General features: G+C 43.4%; 1 protein-coding gene across 1 annotated transcript in view; it reads left to right on the forward strand.

Annotated features, from left to right (window-relative positions):
* crocc2 (ciliary rootlet coiled-coil, rootletin family member 2) overlaps nucleotides 1-25,986 on the forward strand; it is a 296,172-nt gene that overhangs the window by 237,704 nt on the left and 32,482 nt on the right. Inside the window, exon 33 of the mRNA XM_072573057.1 lies at nucleotides 5,364-5,564. Within this exon, the coding sequence (XP_072429158.1) occupies nucleotides 5,364-5,564 (201 nt within the window). The remainder of the gene's footprint in view (nucleotides 1-5,363; nucleotides 5,565-25,986) is intronic.

Genomic DNA, 25,986 nt, shown 5'->3' on the forward strand with positions numbered 1-25,986 from the left:
ACAGTCTTATCCCACCTTTTCACACTGGCTCCTTTGTTTTCAACTTTTCTCTTACTCAGGAGTATAGTGAATGAATTTAAGAAAGACAAAGCTTGGCACAACAGTCAAGGTGAATTTCAAAAATAAAACTATTCCAAATTTAAATTAATGATTAATTCGTAAAACTGGCCATTTTGTTTTAAAAAGTGCCAAGCAACAGATCTAACTGATAAAATCCAATTTTGCCAACTTGGTTAAGATGCAGAGCTGCAGAAAGACAGATCAGGTCTCAAGTTTTTTTTTTAATTTCAAAAATATACTTTATTCATAAAATAATTTGATGGTCTGTACAGTTGGTCATGCCCTACATACGTAAACATTTACATACAGAGATCAGAATTTATCATTTGTATATACAGGTCTGTACATTTATCAATCATATGTCCATATATTTAGCTGAGGTATCAGCAGAGCCCAAATGACTGCGTGGGCCCCCTGTTCTTCTTTAGGCAGGCAGACGTTACACGTTAGTCTTTCCCTACCACGCCTTGGCGGCAGCTGCCCCAAGCTTCAGCGCGTCCCTCAACACGTGGTCCTGGACCTTGGAATGTGCCAGTCTGCAACACTCAGTCGGGGTCAGCTCCTTCAGCTGGAAGATCAACAGGTTTCGGACCGCCCAGAGAGCGTCCTTCACCGAGTTGATGATCCTTCAGGCACAGTTGATGTTCGTCTCGGTGTGCGTCTCGGGGAACAGACCGTAGAGCACGGAGTCCTGCATCACGGCGCTGCTCGGGACGAACCTCAACAACACCACTGCATTCCTCTCCAGACTTCTTCTGCGTAGGCGCATTCCAGAAGGAGGTGTGTGACAGTCTCGTTTCCCCCCCTCCCCCGCAACCACTTCGAGGGCTGTGTGCGGTGCAGCTGAGAGTCTGGGCATGCATAAAGGATCTCACAGGCAGAGCCCTTCTCACCACCAGCCAAGCCATGTCTTGGTGCTTGTTAGAAAGTTCTGGCGATGAGGCATTCTGCCAAATGACTTTGAGAGTCTGCTCAGGGAACCACTCGACAGGATCCGCCCTCTCCTTTTCCCGAAGGGTCTCAAGGACACTACGTGCTGACCACCTCCTGATGGACTTGTGGTCAAAGGTGTTTTTCTTCATAAACTTCTCCACGAAGGACAGGTGATACGGAACGGTCCAACTACTCGGAGTGTTCCGCAGCAGCGAGGCTAGGCCCATCCTTCGCAACACCGGGGACAGGTAGAACCTCAGTACGTAGTGACACTTGGTGTTTGCCACACCAAGCTTGATGCAGCCACACACAAAGGTGGCCATCAGGGTGAGGGTGGCATTGGGTGTATTTTCTCCCCCGTTGCCCAGATCTTTGTACAGCGAGTCCCTTCGGACCCGGTCCATCTTTGACCTCCATATAAATTGGAAGATGGCCCGGGTGACTGCAGCGGCACAGGTTCTGGGAATAGGCTAGACCTGTGCTATGTATAATAGCAATGACAGTGCCTCACACCTGATGACCAGGTTTTTTCCCGCGATGGAGAGCGACCGTAGCTTCCATCTGCCCAGTTTCTGCCTCACTTTGCTGATACGCTCCTCCCAAGACTTGGCGCACGCCCGAGCACCCCCGAACCAAATACCCAGCACCTTCAGGTGGTCGGTCCTGATGGTGAAGGGGATCGAGGATTGGTCGGCCCAGTTCCTGAAGAGCATGGCCTCGCTCTTGCCTCGGTTTACCTTGGTCCCTGAGGCCTGTTTGAACTGGTCACATATGCACATGAGTCTGCACTTGGACAGCAGATCCGAGCAGAAAACAGCGACGTCATCCATGTACAGGGAGGCCTTGACCTGCTGGCCCCCGCTGCCAGGAATAGTCACCCCTCTCAGGCTCGCATCCTTCCTGATGGACTTGGCAAATGGCTCTATGCAGCACACAAACAAGGCAGGAAAGAGAGGGCAGCCCTGCCTGACTCCAAATCTGACTGGGAAGCTATCTGATTCCCACCCATTGATTGAGACTGCACTGACAATGTTGATGTAGAGCAGCCTGATCCAATTGCAGATTCCCTCCCCAAAGCCCATTTTGGAGAGAACATCTCTCATACACCTGTGTGATATCCTGTCAAAGGCTTTCTCCTGGTCCAGGCTGATCAGGCAGGTGTCCAACCCTCTGTCCTGCACGTAGGCGATCGTATCCCTGAGGAGTGCGAGACTCTCAGCGATCTTCCACCTGGTACAGCACAGGTTTGGTCAGGGTGAATCACCGACCCCAGAGCAGACCTGACACGGTTGGCGGTTACCTTTGACAGAATTTTGTAATCCGATTCAACAGTGAGATTGGTCTCCAATTTTTGAGTTCCTCCCTCTCCTCCTTCCGCTTGTAGTTGAGAGTGATGATGCCTTTCCTCATGGATTCACTCATGGTACCTGCCCGAAGCATACTGACATACACCTCCAGCAGGTCCTGGCCAATCAGGTCCCACAGAGCGGAATAGATCACGACCGGTAAGCTGTTGCTTCCGGGAGTTTTATTCTTTTTGAAGGACTCGTGGGCCTTGGTCAGCTCGTCCAGAGATAGCGGCTGGTCCAGCCTGTCCCGTGTTCTGTCATCTAAGACCTCCGTGATAGAGGACAGGAACGACTGGGAGGCTGCGCTGTCGGTCGGCTTCGCATCATACAGACTGGCATAGAAGGATTTGCTGATCCTCATGATGTCAGCCGGAGATGACGTTATCGAGCCACCTTCTTCCTTCAGGCTGCTGAGTCTGGAGCTCTCTTTGTGCACCTTCTGGAAGAAGAAACATGAGCGCGTCTTGTCCTGCTCCACCGAGCGGACCCTGGACTGGAAGATTATCCTGGAGGTCTCCGAGGCAAAGAGCAAGACTTGCTGGCCATTCACCTCCTTGAGGTCCTCCGTGACATCGACCCCCATTGTCTGTAGCAGGAGCAGGTTCTGCATACTTTCCTGGAGCTGGGACAGTTTTCCCCGCCTCTCTCCCGCCTCCTGAACACCTTTGAGGATGAAGAACCTCTTGATGTTCCATTTTACTACTAGGTCTCAAGTTCTGATCAGGAGAAGGGATTGGGAGATTGACACCAAGCTGAGGAGTTGAGTTTAAGTAACACCGACCTGCTGTTGGGTGGTACACATTCAGAATGGTGTTGGCGGAATTCTTACAAACTTTTGTTTCACCGTTCCCTCCCCCATCTCTCACCTCTCCACCAGCCACAACCTCTCCCGAGTCTGAGTTCTCCCTTTTTCCGTGAAGCTGCAGAACCGGGAAGCATTAAAATGATTTCCCCTGCATAGCTTTTCACCGCTGCCTGCTTATCCACTTGGAGGCTGACTAAGTTCACTGGTCAGCCCATCTGCAGCAAGCATGGAGAGAAGACATGCCTTGATTAGATGTGCAACTGCGCAGCAGCTTTCAACTGCATAGCAGCTTGGGGTGGCACGGTAGCTCAGTGGTTAGCACTGTTGCCTCACAGCACCAAGGTGCCAGGTTTGATTCCAGCCTTGACGACTGTCTGTGTGGAGTTTGCACATTCTCCCCGTGTCTGCATGGGTTTCCTTCGGGTGCTCTGGTTTCCTCCCACAGTCCAAAGATGTGTAGGTCAGGTGAATTGGCCATACTAAATTGCCCGTAGTGTTAAGTGCATTAGTCAGAGGGAAATGGGCCTGGGCGGAGGGTTGGTGTGGACTGGTTGGGCCGAAGGGCCTGTTTCCACACTGTAGGGAATCGAATCTAATCTAAAACAAAATCAAAAGAATCTTTCTCTGTTACTACTTCCATGACTTGGACAATGACCCTCTTACAGGTCACGTGAACACTGTCCTCCCATGGGATGCTTTTTAGACAAGAGGGATGCCATCTCCCAACTTGTGATGTCCAGGACACTGGTGGCAGTTGGACAGGACCAAGCAGGACATGAAGGGAAGGGCGCTTATCATACGGGAAATGAAATAACTTCGCAAAGGCCAGTGTCCCATCTCCAATCATCCTTTATTTACAAGTTGCACAACCTTTGACAATAGTATAGGCTCTTACAGGGTCAGCCACTAAAGTCCGCATCAAGAACACTCATCCTTCTATGTCAGGCAGGGCTCCCTGATTGGACCAGGCTAACAGCCCCAATCAGGGAACTCATATTCTATGTGGGCGACCTGGCTGAGCTCATTACAATCACTGTGGGAAGGCCATCAGGGTTTAATGAACTATTTCATCACATGACAGAGGGCATCCATTACCAATAAAAATGCAAATGTTGCTGGGAAGAGTTCTTAGATGGTGGCTTGGGTCTCAGTTGGCCTCTGGATGGGAATGATATCCGCCACATTTTCCTGTGCTGGAAAAATATTGTGATTGCAGGACGACAGCAGGCACAGCACCCCCAACATCCCCACGGCCATTCCGCCCCCCCAACCCCCCACACACACACTGTTTGACAGCCCCCACCCCAGGACAGTAGCGCTAGTGAAATGCAGCCATATAAATCCCTGCTATCAAAGTGTAGCACTTTGGGAATGAACAGCAGATGATAAAGCTCTTCTTTTTTTTAACTTTAGGTAGTCACAGGATAAGGGTGTTGCTGGTGTTGCTGGCTAGATCAGCATTTATTGCCCACCCTTAATTGCCCAGAGGGCAGTTAAGAGTCAACCATATTGCTGTGGGTGTGGAGTCACATGTAGACCAGATCAATTAAGGCTGGCAATTTCCTTCTGGAAAGGCATTAGTGAACCAGATGACTTTTACCAACAATCACCAATGGATTCATGGTCAGAGTTAGGTTCTTGATTCCAGATATTTATTGAATTCAAATTCCACCATTTACTGTGGTGGGATTCAAACCCGGGTACCCAGAATGTTATCTGGCTCAGCAGTCCAGCGACAATGCCACTGGAACATTGCCTCCCCATCGCCTCTTGAAACCTGTCTCATATTCTTGAAATATAGCCTCAGATGCACCTGATGGATTTGACTGGATTGTGTTGGAATATTCCAGAAAATACCATTCTGTTATTAACCAACACTCAGTTTTCTACTGCCTTCCCTTCAACCATTGTTATTGTTGCCTTTCATATCCAACCCAGCATCCTGGATGCTTTCAGAACATCCATCTCTCTCAGTTAAGACATGAAGCTCATCCTTTCCCCAAAGGAGAGAAATAAGATAAGGCCCAATTTATGGCCAATTTGACTCTCTTTGCCTGAGTCACCCATCTCAGGATCATACTGTTTGAAGTACTACTTATTTATGTATTGCAGCAAATATTAAAATGAACCAGAACTGAGAGAGTATCTGTCTAAATTAATATGAATATGACCAATGACCTAGCAGGGACACCTAACCTCCTTGCTTCTACTCTCAGGTATTGCACCAGAGGCAGGAAAGTGAGGAAGGGGCTGTGAAACAGATTGAGAAACTTCAGCAAGAGAAACACATCTACCAGGAGCGAGTGACCAACTTACAGAGAGCTGTTGCCCAGTTGGAGAATGAGAAGCGAGAACTCCAACGTTCGAAGGTCCGCCTCGAGAAGGAGCGATCTGCCCTGAAGAAAGCGCTGGACAAGGTAAGGGGATTGTCCACAGGTCGATCACTCTGAGAAACAGCCTTTGATCCGTGCTCGCAGTGGTCAAAGCCTCTATATCTGGAGACCAGCTGAAAACCAGTAGCTTCTCCCTATCTGTAAGTTAAACACCTCATGTTGTGAAATAAATTGGAGTGTAGATCTGTGTCCCATTCTTGGACACTGATTCGACACCATGGACGAACTTAGAGTGTCTGTTTCCGTGCTGTGTGACTCTATGTCTCTATCTAGTGCCAAAATATCTGACTTTGATCAGCCTGCAAAGAGTAGTAGAAGTGAAAGCAGCTTATAATGAGTGCCAAGGAGTGATTAGTGTGGCAACCAAAGTAGCAAGGGGGTCAGATACCAAAATTGGTTTCAGTGCTTAAACATGCAGTTAACTGCAATAAAACTGTCCTGTGTCCTGCCCCTCCAGACTACACTGAAAGAAACCTTTAAAAAGTATGTTTAACCTTACACCTACCATGTTAGGTGGTCAGGAACAGGAATTTGGTGGCAGCATGGCAGGCAAGAAGAATGGAATAACATTGGGAGATATGACTGGATTATCTAAATCCTGTTTTGCATCCATTTGTGAGGCACATTGTTGGTTGACTAAACTGAGGTCTTCCTGACACTCAGAATACACGTGCCATCAACATTCAGTCAGGACTTCAATTCCCTGCACAGTTCTGGTCCCCTTCTTTTTGAGGTAGAAAAGGATGTTGCATCATGAAAATTGTCTCCTCAGAATTCCAAGGCGTTGAGGATTCAGGGACAGGGATTGTGTTGATTATTCAGGCATCAGATGCCTGCTTTTTAGGAGCCACCAGCACTTGTGTCACACTGGCCGTATCTTCTCAAGTGCAAGCTTCCAGGGATGGGTTTTATTATGTTGGTGTTTAATAAAGCAGTGGACCTCAAAGTAATGGTGCACAATACCTTCGTGCAGCCACTGTTTACAGTGTCTGTTGGAGTCCGACAGATAGAGAAAAGGGTGTACTTTAAAATGCTGTCTCAAAGAAAGAGTCATCAAGCATCCCTTGAGCTGCAGTGTTTCTATAAAATTGTGTTTGAGCTGCAGTGTTTCTATAAAATTGTGTTTGAGCTGATCTTGGGAAACAGACCGCTCTGAGTCATCATTCCCAACAACTCTGATTTTATTATAGCAACTTTGAAGAAGTAACAAAGAGGTTTGATGAGGGCAGAGCGGTAGACGTGATCTATATGGACTTCAGAAAGGCATTCGACAAGGTTCCCCATGGGAGACTGATTAGCAAGGTTAGATCTCATGGAATACAGGGAGAACTAGCCATTTGGATACAGAACTGGCTCAAAGGTAGAAGACAGAGGGTGGTGGTGGAGGGTTATTTTTCAGACTGGAGGCCTGTGACCAGTGGAGTGCCACAAGGATTAGTGCTGGGTCCTCTACTTTTTGTCATTTACATAAATCATTTGGATGCAAGCATAAGAGGTACAGTTAGTAAGTTTGCAGATGACACCAAAATTGGAGGTATAGTGGACAGCGAATTGGGTTACCTCAGATTACAAAAGGATCTGGACCAGATGGGCCAATGGGCAGAGAAGTGGCATTTGGAGTTTAATTCAGATAAATGCGAGGTGCTGCATTTTGGGAAAGCAAATCTTCACAGGACTTATACACTTAATGGTAAGGTCCTAGGGAGTGTTGCTGAACAAAGAGGCCTTGGAGTGCTCCTTGAAAGTGGAGTCACAGGTAGCTAGGATAGTGAAGAAGGTGTTTGGTATGCTTTCCTTTATTGGTCAGAGTTTTGAGTACAGGAGTTGGGAGGTCATGTTGCGGCTGTACAGGACATTGGTTAGGCCACTGTTGGAATATTGCGTGCAATTCTGGTCTCCTTCCTATTGGAAAGATATTGGAAAACTTGAAAGGGTTCAGAAAAGATTTACAAGGATGTTGCCAGGGTTGGAGGATTTGAGGTATAGGGAGAGGCTGAACAGGCTGGGGCTGTTTTCCTGGACTGTTGGAGGCTGAGGGGTGACATTATAGAGATTTACAAAATTATGAGGGGCATGGATAGGGTAAATAGACAAAGTCTTCTCCCTGGGGTCGGAGAGTCCAGAACTAGAGGGCATAGGTTTAGGGTAAGTGGGGAAAGATATAAAAGAGACCTAAGGGGCAACTTTTTCACACAGAGGGTGGTATGTGTATGGAATGAGCTGCCAGAGGAAGTGGTGGAAGCTGGTACAATTACATCATTTAAGAGGCATTTGGATGGTTATAAGAATAGGAAGGGTTTGGAGGGATATGGGCCGGGTGCTGGCAGGAGGGACTAGATTGGTTTGGGATATCTGGCTGGCATGGATGGGTTGGACCAAAGGGTCTGTTTCCATGCTGTACATCTCTGTGACTCTATGACTCTAAGTCATAGAATCATAGAATCCCTACAGTGAGGAAACAGACCCTTCGACCCAACAAGTACACATCAACCCTCTGAAGAGTAACCCACCCAGACCCAATCCCCTACCCTATTATCCTACATTTACTCCTGATTAATGCATCTAACCTGCACAGCCCTGAACACTATGGGCAATTTAGCATGGCCAATTCACCAAACCTACACATCTTGCCAGGGTGGCCATACTGCAAAGAATGAGTCAAGGGCTAGTTGTGCCTGAGACCTCCTTCCATTCTGGCTGAGACACTGCCTTCTGTGCAGATTGCCCTGAAATAGAAAGATTCAGCAAACAGTGACATGTACCTTCCCACCTTCAAGCTCCTCTCTCTGAGTAAAGGAATAAGTTAGAGATCCACAGAACACTTGGCAAATCACCCAACCTATTCTTCCCTCTCCTTCCATGTGATTCAAACCTCTTTCCCCTCTCCAGTGCCATCCCCGCCCCATGCTATTGACTCCATGTGGCTCCTCACGTGCAAGTAAATCTGTCGTGTATGTTGACACATGAATATCCCTTAGACAAAATCCGTTTGCACCAGTGCAGTATCTGTATTTCTCTCATACTACTATAATGCCCTGAGTGACTACCATCTCTCTTTACACAGAATAAACTTTTATGAGAAACACGAAGTAGGAGCAGGAGTAGACCATTTGGCCCATCCATACTACTCCACCATTCAGTATGCTCATGTCGGTCCTCAGTTTCAACTCTGTGTTCCCACTGTCTCTCCATTCCCCTTGATAACTATTGATGATCATGGTGAATTAATAATGCAGTGCTTTGCAGGTTATAACATTATAGAGTCCTACAACACGGAGACAGGCCCTTTGGCCCAAACTGGTCCATGCCGACCAAGATGTCCGTTCACACTAATCCCATTTTCCTGCACTTGGCCCATATCCTTCTAAACCGTTTCTATCCATGAATTTGTCCAAATGCCTTTTAAATGTTGTTAATGTCACTGCCTCAACCACTTCCGCTGCCAGTTCATTCCATACGTGTACCACTCTCTGTATAAAAAAACAGTTGCCCTTCAGGTTCCCTTTTATTCTTTCCCCTCTAACCTTAAACTGGTGCCCTCTAGTCCTCGATTCCTCAACCCTGGGAAAAAGACTGAGTACATTCACCCTATCCATGCCTCTTGTGATGTTATACCCCTCTATAATGTTCCTCCCTCAGTCTTCTACCCTCTAAAATGTCCTAGCTTGTCCAAGCCCTCCCAATAACTTCAACCACTGAGTCCAGGCAATGTCCTTGTAAATTTCTTCTGCACTCTTTCCAGTTTAATAACATCCTTCCTATAACTAGGTGACCAAAACTGAACACAATTCTCCAAATGCTGCCTCATCAACGCCCTGCACAACTGCAACATAGCTTCCCAATTTCTGTAGGTAAAAACAAGGGCTGCAGATGCTGGAAACCAGAGTCTAGATTAGAGTGGTGCTGGAAAAGCACAGCAGGTCAGGCAGCATCCGAGGAGCAGGAAATTTTCTGCTGGTTTGATGGTGAGTTCTTCCCAACTTCTGTAGTCAATGCCCTGACTGATGGAAGTGCAGTGTGCCAAAAGCCTTCTTCACTGCCCAGTCTGCCTGTGACTCCACTTTCAGAGAACTGTGAAACTGAACTCCAAGGTCCCTCTGTTCCACTACACTCCTTAAGGCCCTACCATTCACCATGAAACTCCTGCCTTGATTTGACTTTCCAAAATGCAAGACCTCACACTTATCTATATTAAACTCCACTTGCCATTTCTTGGCCCACTTCCCCAGCTGATCAAGGTCTTGCTGCAATTTCTGATATGTTTCCTCACTGTCCATGACACCACTTATTTTAGTGTCATCTCCAAACTTACTAATCATGTCTTGAACATTATCATCCAAATCATTGATACAGATAACAAACAGCAATGGGCCCAGCATCAACCCCTAAGGCACTCCACTTATCAAAGGCCTCTAGTCCAACAAGCATCCTTCCACTATTACCCTCTGCTTCCCACTCCCAAGCCAATTTTGTATCCAAATTGCCAGCTCCCCCTGGATTCCAAGCGGTCTAAACTTCCAGAACAGCCTACTATGTGGAACCTTATCAAAGGCCTTACTGAAATCCATGTAGACTACATCTATGGCCCTTCCCTGCCAAGGTTATGAAGGTAAATTTGATTGCTGCTTGCTTGGGGCAGATATTTTTGTATTCCAGACTCTTCTCAGCATTGCTGCTATTGGGAGACCACCCTTCTTTATATTTCTTGTGCCTCTCAAGGGCTGCAGGTTTCAGAAAGCTGCTTCCCAAGCCACCCATAGAAAGGTATTACGGAAGGATTCTCTTGAGCTTACTGATCATCAAAATTACTCTTGCAAACTCTTGACTATCCTATCCATTTTAAATTGAACTAGGTACAGCACACAAAAAAGTCATTTGACTCAACTAGTCTATGGATCACACTACCTTCTACCTTCCCATTCCTACCTAAAGCTATTTTGTTGCAGTTGAATTTCTGCAACAGCTGTTTCCAAATACATGATGTCAACCACTTCGAAGGACCAGGGCAGGAGATGCATGGGGACACCACTACTTTCAATTTTCCCATCAAATCCACACATAGTCCTGGAATTCTATTGCTGTTCCTTCACTGTTGTGGGTCAAAATCTTGAAATTCTCTGTAACAGCACTGTGTACCGACATCCCTTGGTCTTGGACTGGAGTGTTTCAAAAAGGCATTATAACCTTTTCAAGACCAATTAGTGGTGGGAAATAAAGGCTACATCTGATGAAAGAATGAAAGACAATTCATGCATAGCCTCTCATGTGGAGAGATGGTGACATAACGTCACTGGGCTATTAATTCAGATCCCAGGCTAACGTTGGCTGACATGGGATCAAATCCCATCATGGATGGTGTGGTGAAATTTGAATCTAATCATAATTTTAAAATAATCTGGAACATAATGGCAATCATGTGACTACTGCCAATTGTTGTAAAAACCCATTGTGTTCATTAATGGTTTTTTCGGGAAAGAATTTTGCCATCCTTATCTAGTTTGGCCTAAATGTCATTCTAGACCAAAAAAATGTGAAAGACTCTTAACTGGGCAATAAATGCTGGTCTAGCACAGTGATGTCCACATCCCAAACAATTCAAAAGGAATTCTTTTGTACAATATCAGGCATTCCAATCTCTCCTTAACGCCCAGCATTTTGGTCAGTGATGAATGCCAATGGGTGCAATTTGTTCCTGTCATAAAAACAAGAAAAGCAGAAGTTCACCAAAATATCTTCCCACATTTAGTAAATCACAGGTATTCTGTAAATAGTGTCATGTTCTAAGTCAGATGAATAGACAAATTGGCAATGTAATATCTCCACCAATTCCTACAATTGAGCTACAAGATAAGGAAACTGAGGGATGCCTACAGGTGACATATGCAAGATGGAACAGATTCAGTAGAGCGAGTGAGACCTTGTTCTTATTACTTGGTAGTATATAACTGGAGGTGATGCTGATTTATTTGAAATTGACCGACTGCCCTAGGGTGAAGGGGAAGTTCATTTCCAAAAGTTTCTGGACTTTCTAAATACCATAAACATGCCTCATACATTCTACTTTCTTACAAGCTGACATAAGGCATAGAAAAATCCCAGATGTTACTTATTTTTTCTCATTGAATTCCTTGTCTACTTGGTTTCCACACCTTTCATAGAATTGACATGATGAGGCCTCTCCATTTGCTAACATTGGACAGAATTCCATTGAACCAAAACACTTCCCGATGGCCCAAATCTTTTCCTTTCAGTCCCACTGAATTCCAAAGGTGCAAACTCTTTGCCATTTACTCCTTTCTTTGTAGGAAAAGGTTCCTTGATCCAAATGTAAAACTTTGCTTATTCTTTGATGGATCGCTGTTTTTTTTTTAAATCAGTTCGCTGTATTTCACAGGGAACATGACAGATTTGGTTTTTGCTTCAAGTTCATTATTTTAATGAAGTGGTCGGTGCATTTTTGCTGAGATTATACAGCCGAATAAATGGTGAAAACGTCTCGAGTGTAAAGGTTCACCAAGTGGCAGTTAGTTATTGCCAGTTTACAGAGCCCTGACACAAACAGAATGCTTCTTGGCAAGTGGGTTTCTGTTTATTAGAATTCAAGCTGCGAAAAAAAAAGCCAAGGGCCTGAATCAGCAGAAGTGCATCACAAATGGTTCATTTTGACCAGCAGCTAAACCTGATTTGTGTGTGGGCTGATCAGTCACTTTCTGTTACAGTCCATTTTCTCAGTCTGATCTAAATGATGGCACCATGCCCGGCGCCTGATCAAGGCCCACCCTGCTTTGTTTAAAGAATGAGAAGCCCATTATAGGACCCCTCGTAACAAAAAAGAAATCAAGCTGTCAAACAAATCGCAGTGAACTCACTGTAACAATATCCCCGTTCTCTGTCGATCTGATAGCTCTTACAGTCTGAGGGTGTGTAACCGATGTCAGTAGATCGGCAACTGTTGTATGGAATGGCTCAGGAGATTGTCAATTTAGCATTTTAATGGCTTTTGTACTGTTAAAAAAAACCTCAAGTTATATAGTCATGGTGTCCAGACGTTTATTGACAGTCAGCGAAGGTACTTTTGAAATGTCGCTACGGTTACAATGTAGGAAACTCTGCCATTAATTTGAGCTCGGAAATTACCCTTTAAACTACAGTGAGCTGAATCATCAGATAACCTTTTGGGATTATGCTGGCTGAGAGATAAAAATGACCTTGACACCGGTCCGAATTTGCTTGCTGTGAAATATTTTGCGGCCAGCTGAGAAGGTCTTCAATTTCCCATCCAAAGAGACAGTAGCACCCAGCAATGCAGCACTCCCTCATAGCTGCACCAAAGAGTCAGTCTAGATTTTGACTTTAGAGTGGAACGTGAACCCATGACCTTCTGAATCGAAGACAAAAGTGGTACCATTGAACCGTGCTTGACACACTGTGGGCTGTGCAAGATTCCAACAAGCAGTTACTTGGGATGTGTCATAACCGCAGTGTTTCTTTTTTATTCACAGAAACATAAACATGCCTTCTCTGGCATTTACGGTTCATTGAAAGAATCCCAAATTCACTTAAAACTTCTCTGCCATCTCTTTGGGCATTTCTTTGATTAAAAAACATACTCTAATCAGCAACAGAATTAAAAGGGAAGAGTACAAATCATAATTCTTTGCAGCTATTTCATCTGAGGCTGGTCAGTTTTGCACTGGTGGTTCTTGAAATGCATTAAAGATGAGTACAATCAACTGAAGCCTTGAATTTATAACTCCTTTGCTCACTTTGTAATGTCTCTCTTACACTTTGATAAGGCTTCCCACTCTGTCAACATCCAATCTGGTTGAAGTGCCCCATCTTTTTCTAGACTTCTCTCTTAGCTCGGTACTCCAAGGCTGGATATTAACCTTGTAGCTTTTCTATGAATTGGGTCCGCACTATTTGAATATTTCCTTTGTAACTTGGTGAGTGAACTGTAATTTACTGCAGTGCTGAAGATGTGATCTACATTAAACATTGCTCAGCCGTACTATCGACTGAGGGATGTAATTGGGATGATTTGTAGAGAGCTCGCAAAGGGTCACCCCGTGTCAGCGCCATCTTGGGGATATAACTGGGATGGTTGCCCTTTTCACTTCTCTATTGACCGAAGACAGACTATTTGGGAGTTAAAATGTGTTGCAACCTCTAAGTATTGTAGCTATCAGGAAACAGCAAATTACAGTTTTTCTCATGACTTTTAAAATATGGATAAATGTTTGTTGTCCAAGACCTCAATCAACACATACACATACATACGCATACACACACACACATGTATATACACATACACACACACACACACACACACACACGCATACACACACACACACGCATACACACACACACACTCTGACTATAAAAGTAGCATCCTTTTATGTTTTAGGATTTCAAGAGTTCACTGTCACACTTTTCGCAGGGGTGAAATGATGCAGACCTGTAATCCAGTTGTAACCACTGAAGTAAAAAGCTCTGGTAGTTTGAGAAGGTCTCATTCAACACTGTTACATTTGTAGGAGTAAATTTCTGTTATACCATTCCAGTCACTGAACCTTCATACCAGGAGAAGCCCTTGTATGGTTCCTCAGATGAGGAGTTCAAAGCCAGCTCAAGTTTCCATGTACATATGATTTAAAGCTGGTAATCTGAGGCAATGTCTTTTCTCGACAGATAATTCTGTTTGTCTGATCGGATTATGTATTTATTAAAATAAAACCCTGGGTTATGTGACAGGAGTATCGATTACAGTGAGCCCAGAATAGCTTCTGATGGTTAAGCTATTGTCAGACAATGGAGTCTGGGCAACACTCATCCATAAACCATCTTAATAAAGTAAAGCACTTTACACCCATTGATTCTAGATTTCAAGTTTGATGTTCAAAAAATCTATAGAAGACTGTGAACTCTGGTTTTTTGAATGAGTTGGAGAAGTGCACCAATAACTACATCATTTGTATTTGAATAAATATCAGGACCGATCCAGATGGAAAGATTAGCTCAATGCTCTCACAGTTCTATATGCATTGGCAGGAAAGATTGGTCATCTGACCTCTATCCTCCATTTTGTTTCACAGGACTGTGCCCAATTTGAGTTTACACTTCAGATTTTAATTTAAACTCTCACTTATTTCTTTATTTTACTACTATTCAATGAAGTAATGCTTAACGTTTTAACTCTCATTTCTGTTATTACTTTGTACCCAAGTTTTTTGTACCTAGGTACCTTGGTACCTGAGATGGGCACCGTGAGTGGTGACATTATACACTTTACACTACACTACTGTACCTCGCTACTTAAGTACATGTGTCAATAAAATCTAAAATCTAAATCTAAAAAAAAGTTCATAACTATATCTTATAAATGTGTACTGCATGAGTTGTAAGGAGGATGTAAAAAGGCTGCAAACAGAATTTGACAAGTTCACTTAAAGGCCAAGGCAATGGCTGACAAATAACGTGTGAGAGCTTCCACATTGGTGGGAGAATAGAAAATACAAAAATTTTTTAAAGGTGAGGGTTGGTATTCTGAGAGACACAAATCATAGAAAGTTTAGTCGTAGGTGCCCAAATCAGTTATGAAAGCAATCAGTGTTTTAGCTTTTACTGCAAGGGAGTTGCAGCATAAGAGTAAACATGTCCTGCTGCAATTATATAGGTTTTGCTGAGTCCAGACATGAGTAGTGTCTACAATTTTGGTCTCATTACCTAAGGAAGGATGTACAGGTTGTGGAGGGTGTGTGCCTGGACTGATTCCAGGGATGAGAGGGTTGTCTTACGAGAGAAATTGAATAGAATTGACCTATATTCTTTGTAGTTTTGCAGAATGACAAATGATCTTGTTAAAACCTAGACATTCATAACAGGATTAACAAAACCATATAGTGAAAGGCTTTTTCCCCTGTCTCAGGGTCTAGGACGAGGGTCACAGAATTAAGATCAGGGACCAGCCACAAAACACAAAATTAAGGAGAAAATTCTTCATCGGGAATGTTATGAATCTTCTGAACACTCTACCCCTTACCACAATGAATATTCAATAAATGAGTATATTCAAGGTATATCTTAGGGAACTGAGGAAATCAAGAAATGTGGGGTTTGGGCAGGGAGGTAGAGACAGTTCAGCCATCACCCTATTTAATGGCAGAGCAAACTCTTACGGGCATTTTGCCGTATTCCTGCTCTTACTACTTAGGCCTTTGAAAGAATGTCTTAGAATCTGACACCAACACAAGAGGCAGCTGTAATTGTTCCCTCTACAGAATGTAATTAACAGTACAGTCCAATCAAATGAAGCATTACTCTAATTAATATGATGCGAGAATTCATTAGCATGTCCATGGTGCCACAAAGGGCTTTTACAGAGTCATAGAAGCTCCACTGACCTTAAAAAAGGAGGAGGGCAGGACCTAGGTCTGGGAGTGCACCCCCATTCTAGACAGATCCCATTTTCACTGGTCAGGCCAGAAGGATGGGATGTGCCTCATTGAGCAGGAACCTGAAGCTCAGCACCACCATTTGAACTTATTGATACTCTTGGGAACTCTTATGCTCACTTTAACAAGAACCTTGTCGCACAGTGTGGAGGAAACATAAATGCTAATAAAGGGCATGCAAGGTAGACAGCACTATCCTGTTATTTAAATCCTTAACTTTTTAACTACGGAGATAAACAAGCCTGCCTGTGTCAGTAAGAGTTGCAAAAAATGCTCTAACAGTTTGTTGACATTGCTTCAAAGGCTACTATATTTTCAAAACACCTGTTCAGAATTGTTATGATACACCTCTGGAACAGGTGGACTTAAGCCAAAGTCTCCTAGCTCAGAGATAGGGGCATTGGCCCACACCACTATTATATCATTACTAATAACTGGATCCTCTCCTTGACCTTATTTCAGTAGATCATTATAAATTCGCAGTTTGAAAACTTCAAAGAGATTATTAATAGATTAGAAATCTTTAATGTTGGGCTTTGAATGCAAGTCTTTTTGTTTTGGTAAATTAAAGCAAAGTCACATTATCAGACTTAATACCACGTTGTTCTCATATTACTAAGCTCTTTGCAGTATCTGCAAACAGAGTGCCAACCACTCTTGGAAGGTTTCAGGTGTATTGATTGGCTCAGTACGATATCTCGCTGGAGCCCCATTAGCTCACAAGAATGGAGAAGTGAGCAGTCAGAGGTACCCTCCCCATGATACCACCAAACCTGGACCATTGGACATTTGGCATCGGGCAGTTGTTGGAAGACACTCCATTCCATATTTTCCATTTTTTGTATCTCTTCCATTTTCTTTGTTGCTCTTTGCAAATTGGTGCTGCCTTTAGGGTGACAGTGATGTATAGAAGTCAAAACTGGGACATGTTGAAAAGCCCTGGGAAGGTGGGCTCTGTGATGATTGACCAATGGGAGAAGTCTGATTGAAAGTGAGGTGGGAAGTCATGTGATTATATCTCTTGGAATGTGTGCAGACAGAGTTGTCAAACCTATTCCGTAGATCATCATCAAGTTGTAACAACCCTCTTGGAGACATCAAGGGTGGATTGGGGCCTGAGTTGGGAGAAGGATGCAAGTCTGGCGTGCAATGTGTGATGTGATGTGTGTTTACAGGAAGAGGCATGATGTTTCACACTCTTTTAACTTTTACATACTACTGGTGTAGCACATGGTAGCCTAATATTCTACAGCAGTCCTGTAACTGGATTGTGTTTCACCATCTCTCAGTAGAGAATCTTTCTCCCTCTGATGGTGTTGTCAGAACTTTTCTTTGAATTTTGACTAAGATGATCTCCCTTTGCCTGTCTTCCATCAAATACCTAAGATGGTTTCCATGTTAACTTCAACAAATTATTGTTACACAAGGCAAGGTACATTATACTGGAAGTTCCAGTGGTGGTCTTCCAGTCTCTCATTTTTGTTTCTCTGAGATGCCTTGAATTCTCACACCCAGCCTGTTTCCCAAGGGTTAATAAAATTGTAAATGTTCCTCTCCGTGTTTGACGCTAAGTTAATACATTGGTCTTTCTGGCTCTAGTGAATCAACAATGACAGTAGTATGACTTCCAGGGGTCACATTGCAGGATTCTTGTGTGTTTTTTACTGACAGACTTACCTTCTTGACAAAGTAAATATTAATACAATAAGGCTGTTGTAACACGCCATTGCAACAAAGAACTGTTTCTACATCACGGAGAAATATTATCTAAGAGGAATTACTCGTTTTATTCAGTTCAGTTTTTGAGATTGCCAAAGTCAAATCAACTCATTGTTGATTATGCTTCGCTTCTTTAAGACTCCTGGCAGCAGTAAACAGTGGCTGTAGCGTGCACAAGAGAAAAAAATGAAAATTCAATGAAATGTCTCCCTGACCTGCTCAGTCAGGAAGCATTCAGGTAAAAGCCAGGTAAGTTAATATCAATATTGATTTACAACTGACCTTGATCCTGACAGTTTGCATTTCACAGATGCTATTCATTCCTAAGCAGAATTGGAGTACAGTTCCTCTAGTCAAAGACACCAAAGATCAGTTTGTCATAATTTTACTGCATTTATTCAAATAGCTTTTAAAAAAAAATTTCAAGCTGTTGGCCAAAAATAAAATTTGTTTCGATAACTCGCTGCATTCCTGCTGGGTAGTCTGTTACAGATTAAGATATCCTCAGGAGTGTGTCAACCTTTCTCAGAATCCCTAGAAGTGTGTCACCCTTTGTATGGGCTCCCTCCTGCAATGTGTAAATTCTCGCAGCTTTTCCCTGGGAACCTACAAGAATCTGCAGATGTTAACCAGCAGCAGGCTAATTTTTCTAGTGCTTCTTTGGGAGAATATTTATGTTTGCACAAGGTCCTCTGCGAATGCGTTAATATTTATAATGGCTCCTTTGAGTATACTGGTATTTCCAAGTACCCTAGCAGAGTGCAAATATTTACAGGGTGCCCTTGGGAACATGTCCATACCTTTTGCAGAGGCTCCCTGGAGGACATCAGTGATTGAAAAGGTTCCTTACGCAGAAATACTGTGTAAGATTTTTGGACTGAGATGATAACGTTTTGTATATTTTTGTTCATCACCTAGTGAACTCTTATCCTTATAGCTTGTGGTTTTTATTTTTTTGAAAGACATTTTTTCCAGCTCCTCCAAGGAAGCATTGTTTTGTCCCATTATTTTGTACCTTTAGTTTGAAGTTCAGGTTCTCTGCTATTTCAGCAAACACAGGGAGGCCCCACATAGGAACTGAAATAGCACCCTCTTGTGGCCATTTATATATATGTATATACCGGAACAAACTGGTTTTTTGCTTGTTGTTGACTTTCCATGTAGCACACTGTGGTTTTTGAAATAGCGCCGTAGAGGCTGGTATCCTGTCACCAATTCACTCTTTATTTACACACAGAGAGTCCTTGATACTGATCCAGCTCCCTCAGAGCCAGCTGTCAGAGTGAACAGAACCTCTGACACTCCTGTTTATATCTGTTAGCCAGGGCTCCCTGATTGGGGCAGTTAATCTGATTCAGTCAGGGAATTCTTATTCTACGAGGTCCACTTGGCTGGCCTCATTACCATCTCTACAAGTTTAGTCTAACTTCTACATTTTGGCAATGAGGTGAGGGCTTAGATGTCCCTGGCTAAGCAGATTTGGGTTGGATAAGCATCCATGAGCTGGTAAAGGAATTCTGAAGTTTTGTTTTGCTCAGAAATGGTTTTAAAAACCCAGTCTCCATGGAAAAACAGTTGTGCACAAGGGGGACTGACCTTAGAACATGGCTACATCAACAAATACTATATTGGATAGAGACAGTCTCCAGACCAACATCTACTGCAAACCCACAGACTCCCATAATTATCTGGACTACAGCTTCTCCCACCCAATATCCTGCAAGAACTCCATCCCATTCTCCCAATTCCTCCACCTCCGTCGCATCTGCTCGGACAAGGAGACATTCCAGTCTCGAGCATCCCAGATGTCCACCTATTTTGAGCAACACACTTTTCCTCCCTCTATCATCCAGAAAGCCCTCTGCTGCACCACGTCCATTCCCTGTTCCACTGCTCGAAACCTTCCCCACAATGCTATGACAAAGACCCCTTGTTCGCACCTACCACACTACTTGTCTCCACATCCAATGCATCATCCTTAAAGACTTCTGCCAACTCCAAATAGACCCCACCACCAAGACCATCTTTGCGTCTCCACCCCTCTCTGCCTTCCACAAGGACCATTCCTTTCGACAGTCCTTGGTTCACCCCACCCCTGCCATCGAACCCCCAGGTACCTTCCCCTGTAAACGGAAAAGATGCAAAATCTGCCAGTACACCACTCCCCACACCTCCACCCAGGGCCCCAAACAGTCCTTCCAGGTGTGACAGAGGTTAATCTGCTCTGTTCCAACCTAGTTTACTGCATCAGGTACTCCCGATTTGGCCTTCTCTACATCATCAGGGATACCGAATGTAAACTTAGGGAACCTTTCATCAAGCATCTCAGCTGAGCTTGCAGGGGCCGAGTGGGCCTCCCAGTCACTGCCCATTTCAATTCCCCCAACCACTCCCCTTCTGACATGATCATCCTTGGCCTCCTCCATTGCCAAAATAAACCACAATGCTTATTGTTGGAACAACACCTTATCTTCTGCCTGGGCACCCTACAGCCTGGAGGACTCAACATTGAGTTCTCCAATTTCAAATTACCTTCCTCCTCATCCCCAACTCCCTTCCCAGCCCCTCCCCTGCCCTTCCACCCCTCCCAGCCACTAATCGGATTCATTCCTCCCGTTGACCAAACAGGTTGTACCCTCTACCACCTTATCCCCAGTTCACCACCCTGCCCCCACCACCCCCTTTATCTGCAGCTCCCCCCCCCACACCCACCCCCCAGTCCTGAAGAAGGGTTACACCCGAAACGTTGCCTTCTCCATCTCCTGATGCTGCCTGGCTTGTTGTGCTCTTCCACCCTGCTGCCTGTCAACAAATGCTATTGGCAGACTGGGAGAGCACAGTCATTGTCTTTTGGTGCCAAATCTGCCATTGTAATTTTGGCAGATTTCAAAAGAGAGCATTATCGGACAGATTTGTGTGCAATTTTTTAAAAATGAGACCATTCACAGTAAGTTGTTGACATTGCCAAAGTTGTTCTTCAACATAGCTTTCCAAAGAGTTCATGAATGTGGTTAAATATGATCTAAGAGAAGTTACATCATGAATTGCAATAACTGTCATTTATCTTCCAGATTTAGCCAATTTTAGGACCTTCAGTTCATATATGTGTCCGGGAGGTTCTAGACCAATTTACTGTGGACCTTGCCAGTGCCCTGTCATGTAAGGTAGCAAAAAAACTGGATATGGAGAACATTATCACTCAAGTTGAACAAAGTAATTGGGCCACTTTCAGCATGGTAGTGCCAAAGGCAAGTCATGATGTAAGATTCTGTGGGGATTATAAAGTAACCAAATCAGGTACAAGAACATAATCCTCCTGATAATTTGCTAAACATTGAGGATTTGCTCGTCATGTTGTTGGGAGAGTAGTTTTTATTCCTAATTACATCTTAATGGAGTCTATTTGCAGCTTGAATTAAGTAACCAGTCACAGTCATATTTGACTATTAATACCCAACTGTGCCCATTATCCAATCCACATTTGCTTGACAGGGATATGTCATAGGTTGCTATTTTGTGTTTCTTCAGACACCAGAATTCTTTAAAGGGACAATGAACCAAATTTTGAAAGGATTCTAGGGAGTAACGTGTTGTTTGGATGCTGTAGGTACATCAGCTTCATTTAAACAGACTTATGATGAGGAATATGTTTCAATATTTGAAAAGTCATGGAGTTTGAGTGAAGGCAGTGAATTGGTTCAAAATTCTGTCGTGCATTTGCGTCACAGGATAGACACACAGATCATTTGCATCCTGTCCAGAGTAAAATTCAAGCAATGAGAAATACATCACACTCTCTGAATATTTCTGAACTCAGATTTTTTTGGAGGAGTATTCCGGTAAATTGATTTGAAATTTGGCTACCTTGTTTTACCCATGGAACAAACTCATAAGGAAAGGCGTTCCATGATTTTCGACAAAGGAGTGTCACAAAGCATTCAAGTTGTGTAAATGTGAACAGAGAGATGGTACATTGCTTGTACATTACAATGTGTCCAAAATGGTTAAGATTCTGTGTGATCCCTCTCCATATGGAATAAGGGCAATGATGGGAGATTGATTGCATTTACCTCAGCATCATCGGTACCCGTGAGCAGGATTATGCAGAGATAGAACTTGAAGTGTTGTCTTTGATTTTTTTGAGTAAGGTAATTGTTTCTTCATGGATTCATCATTGAAGCTGTTAACAGCTACTCACAATTACTTTGAATCCAATGGCTCCAATACGCTCTTTAGCTCTAGGCTGCATACAAAGATGGGCTTTGATTTTCTTTCTCACTGCTTATACGTTAGGCCGACAATTGGAAGATCAATGTCATGCCATTTCAGTATGGAGAATTGCCATTCCCGTCTGATGTTTCTTTTCACACGTTGATGACTTATTTGTCATAGAAGATGACATGGGTAGGACAACTCAGCTTTCGGGTGATCTAGACAAGTTGAGTCTGTGGGCAAACAAATGGCAGATGCCCTATAACATGGATCAGTGTGAAGTTATGAACTTCATTGTGAAAAATGGAAAGGCAGAGTGTTATTTAAATGGCGATGCAATGGGAAATGTGGATGTACAAAGGGTCTGGGTGCCCTTGTGTACCAGTAAACAGACAGATGCAGAAAGCCATTAGGAAAGCCTTCATTGTATGAGGATTTAAGTTTAGAAGTAGCAATGTCTTATTGCAGTTATAAAAGGCCTTGGTGAGTCTGCACCTGCAGTATTATGTGGAATTTTAATCTCCCTGCCTAAGAGGAGATACTTACTCCAAGGGGAATGCAGTGAAAGTTCGCTCGGCTGATCCAAGGGTTGGCAGGACTGATGCATTAGGAGAGGTTGGTTCAACTGGGTCTGTATTCACTGGGTTAAAAATCACACACCACCAGGTTATAGTCGAATGGCTTATTTGGAAGCACTATCTTTTGAGCACTGCTCTACCTGATGAAGGAGCAGCTAGTGCTTCCAAATAAACCTGTTGGATTATAACCTGGTGTTGTTTGATTTTTAACTATGTACACCCCAGTCCAACACCAGCATCTCCAAATCATGTATTCATTAGAGTGTAAAAGAATCAGGCAGGCAGGATCTGACTATTATAGAAAATTTCTAACAGAACTGGACAAACTGGATGCAGGAAACATGTTAGGATGTTGAGAGCGAGGGGTCACAGGCCATTTAGACTGCGCTGAGGAAACATTTCTTCACTCAATGAGTGGCAAACTTTTGGAATTTGCTATCACAGAAGGCCATTAAGACCAGGGCGCTGAGTGCATTTGAGGAAGAGGTTGATACATTTTTGGATATTGAAGTCAAAAAGGAGTATGGCAAGAAGGTGGAAATGCAGAATTGAAATAGAGGATAAGCCATGATCATATTAAATGGTGGAGCAGGGTTGAAGGGACAATGACCTATTCCTGCCCCAAGTTTCTATGTTTGTACGCACCCCATATTGCCCAGGTTGTACAACTGTATTGCAAATGGGTGGCCAACTCGGATACTGGATTTAGGATTGAAACCATTTTTAAACTTTAACAATGAATTGTCACTTGGTAATGGTTCCATGACATGTAATACTGGAAAAGTGTAGATCACAATTGCTCTGCATGATCAAGACTTAGATTGAGTTTGACCAAAAGCCTGAAGAGATGCTAACTTTGGTGGTCAAGGTTAGATAAGGATGTAGAAGATCAAGTGAAACAATATAGCGCATGTCAAAGTGTAGCGAAGAAGCTGCCATTGGTATCTCTTATACCATGGAAATAGTCAGCTAGAGAGTAGCAGGGGCTGCACCTTGATTGTGTATAATTTGATGAGCAACATTGTGATGCCCATTCAAAGTGGGTTGAGGTGTTTCCAATGAATTGAACGAACAGTGCAACTTGAGATTGCTGCTTGTGGGTTCCCAGAGGAAACTGTGTTTGACAACAGACCTCAGTTCTGTTCAGTAAAGTTTTCAACTTCCATGAGAATGAACAGAGTGAAACACACTCCAGTTCCACCACGTTATCCTGCTTTGTGCGCAGCAGCAGCACACACAGGGCAAATTGTTAAGCATGCTCTTGATTTTTAAAAATGCCAGATACAAATTTGAAGAAATATCACTGAATCACAAGCTGGCAAATATTTTATTTATTTATTGTAACACATCTCATTCTCCAATCAGCAGAAAAAGGCAGCTGAATTGTTCCCTTGAAAACAGCTTGGTCTGAAGCTTTCTTTCCCAAAACCATATTTAGCACTGTCAGTAGAAGAGAAATCACCCAGACAGACAGAGTTGTGATAGAGATAGAGTGAATTAAAGCAGTGAGGTTATTTTTATACATATATGCATGTACCAGAATAAACTAGCTTTAATTTGGTGTCGACTTTCCCTGTGCTGCACAATGCTTTTAGTCTGTACCGCAAAGATAACACAAAAATTAATATGTAGTTGACTAACCTATTTGTTTGTGTTGATGAAGGAGCAAAAATTGATAGAGATTCTTCTAACAGTACCATTGGATCTTCTGTGTCCATCCAAACTCTCAGCGGGAATCTTAATCTGACATCATTCAGAGGACAGTGCCAGAGAAAGTGCAGCACTCTCTCAGTATTGCTTCAGAGCACTAGTCTTGGTGATGTGCTCAAGTCCTGAAATGGATTTTAATGCGCATTCTATTAATTGTTCTTAGTGGGAAGTTGTTGCATGAATCTGTGACCAAATGAAGAGAGATTGAGTTGAGAGTGTGGTGCTGGAAAAGCACAGCAGGTCAGGCAGCATCCGAGGAGCAGGAGAATTGATGTTTTGGGCAAAAGCCTTTCATCAGGGATGAGGTCATTCCTGATGAAGGGTTCTTGCCCGAAACATCGACTCTCCTGCTCCTCAGATGCTGCCTGGCCTACTGTGCTTTTCCAGCACCACACTCTCGGCTCTGATCTCCAGCATCTGCAGTCCTTACTTTCTCCTGAAGAGAGATTAAGCCAACTACACCAATATTCTACACCTACACTCTCTAACACTTAGAAGAACAAGGGGAGATCATTTTAAACAGCCAGATAATATGGTTATGTGAACAATGTTTCTCTTGACTGAAGGATCTAAAGACAGGGGACATGGTCCCAGAATGTGGAGCAAGTCATTTAGGACTGAAATGGGGAGGAATTATTTTACTCCAAGGCGGAGAATATTTGGAATTCCTCACTTGAGAGAGTTGTGGATGTTCAGTTATTGCATAAATCCAAGGCAGAAATCAATAAATTACGAGCCGCTAAGCCATCAAGGTACATGGGGATGGTGTGAGGAAATGGTGTTGAGGTAGGTGATCCGCCATGATCAAGAAAGATATGAGAGGCTGAATGGTCTATTCTTGGTCTTATATTTGCAATTAATTTCTCTAAATATGAGCTTTACAGATCCTGAAATCACTCCAGGGAGGCCAGAATCCCATCACCAAGTCACCCTTTATTTACATGTGCACAGTACATGGACTCTGACCAGCCAGCTCAGAGTCTGTCCCCAGAGTGAGGGGAATCCCTGAGACTCCTGTTTATATCTGTTAGCTCCAATCAGGAGACTCATACTCAATGAGATACACGCAGCCAACCTTGTCCCAACCACTACACTTACAAAGTTCATCAGTTTTCAATTCACAGGCTAAGCTGCCTCTATTGCCCAGTGTAACTCATGGATTTTCATTCCTTGATAACAGCAAGAACCTGTGTGAATACCCTTTCGAGTCCAAAGGAAGCCACATTGCAAAGATTCCCAGCAGCAGTGTACAGGACAAATTGCGCATCAGATCCAAAATAAAGTAATTCTTTACAGTGAACAAAGCACCTACCCCCAGTAATGTTCTACCTCTACTGTTAAGTCGTCATACTGCAAGAATGCTAAAATGTCAATGAGTCAGTTCCCAATAACCAATCTCCACTTAAGTTGCATGAACCAGTGGGATTACTCAAAGGAAAGTGGTCAATAAGGAATCATAACCAAGAATGGTTACCACTACAGATTGAAACTAAAATCCTACTTCACTCGTAAAGGCACATAACCTAAGGAGCTACAAGTATTGGCAACAAAGCAAAGTGTGCAGTAACATTAACCACTAAATATTTAAGAAGATTAATAATGAACCACTCCCTTCCCATGTATGGATAGATTCTGATAAACATTCCCAGTTTGCCAGGAAAAGTTATGCTGTAATGAGAATTTATAAACTGAGTTTGATCGTAAATCTTTTCTGGCAAGAAAACCTTTAATCATTTGTTCAGCAATTTAGTCCACCCAAAGCGAACAAAAAAA

Source organism: Chiloscyllium punctatum, chromosome 6 (assembly GCF_047496795.1).
Source record: "Chiloscyllium punctatum isolate Juve2018m chromosome 6, sChiPun1.3, whole genome shotgun sequence".
In the NCBI taxonomy this organism is placed as follows: Eukaryota; Metazoa; Chordata; class Chondrichthyes; order Orectolobiformes; family Hemiscylliidae; genus Chiloscyllium; species Chiloscyllium punctatum.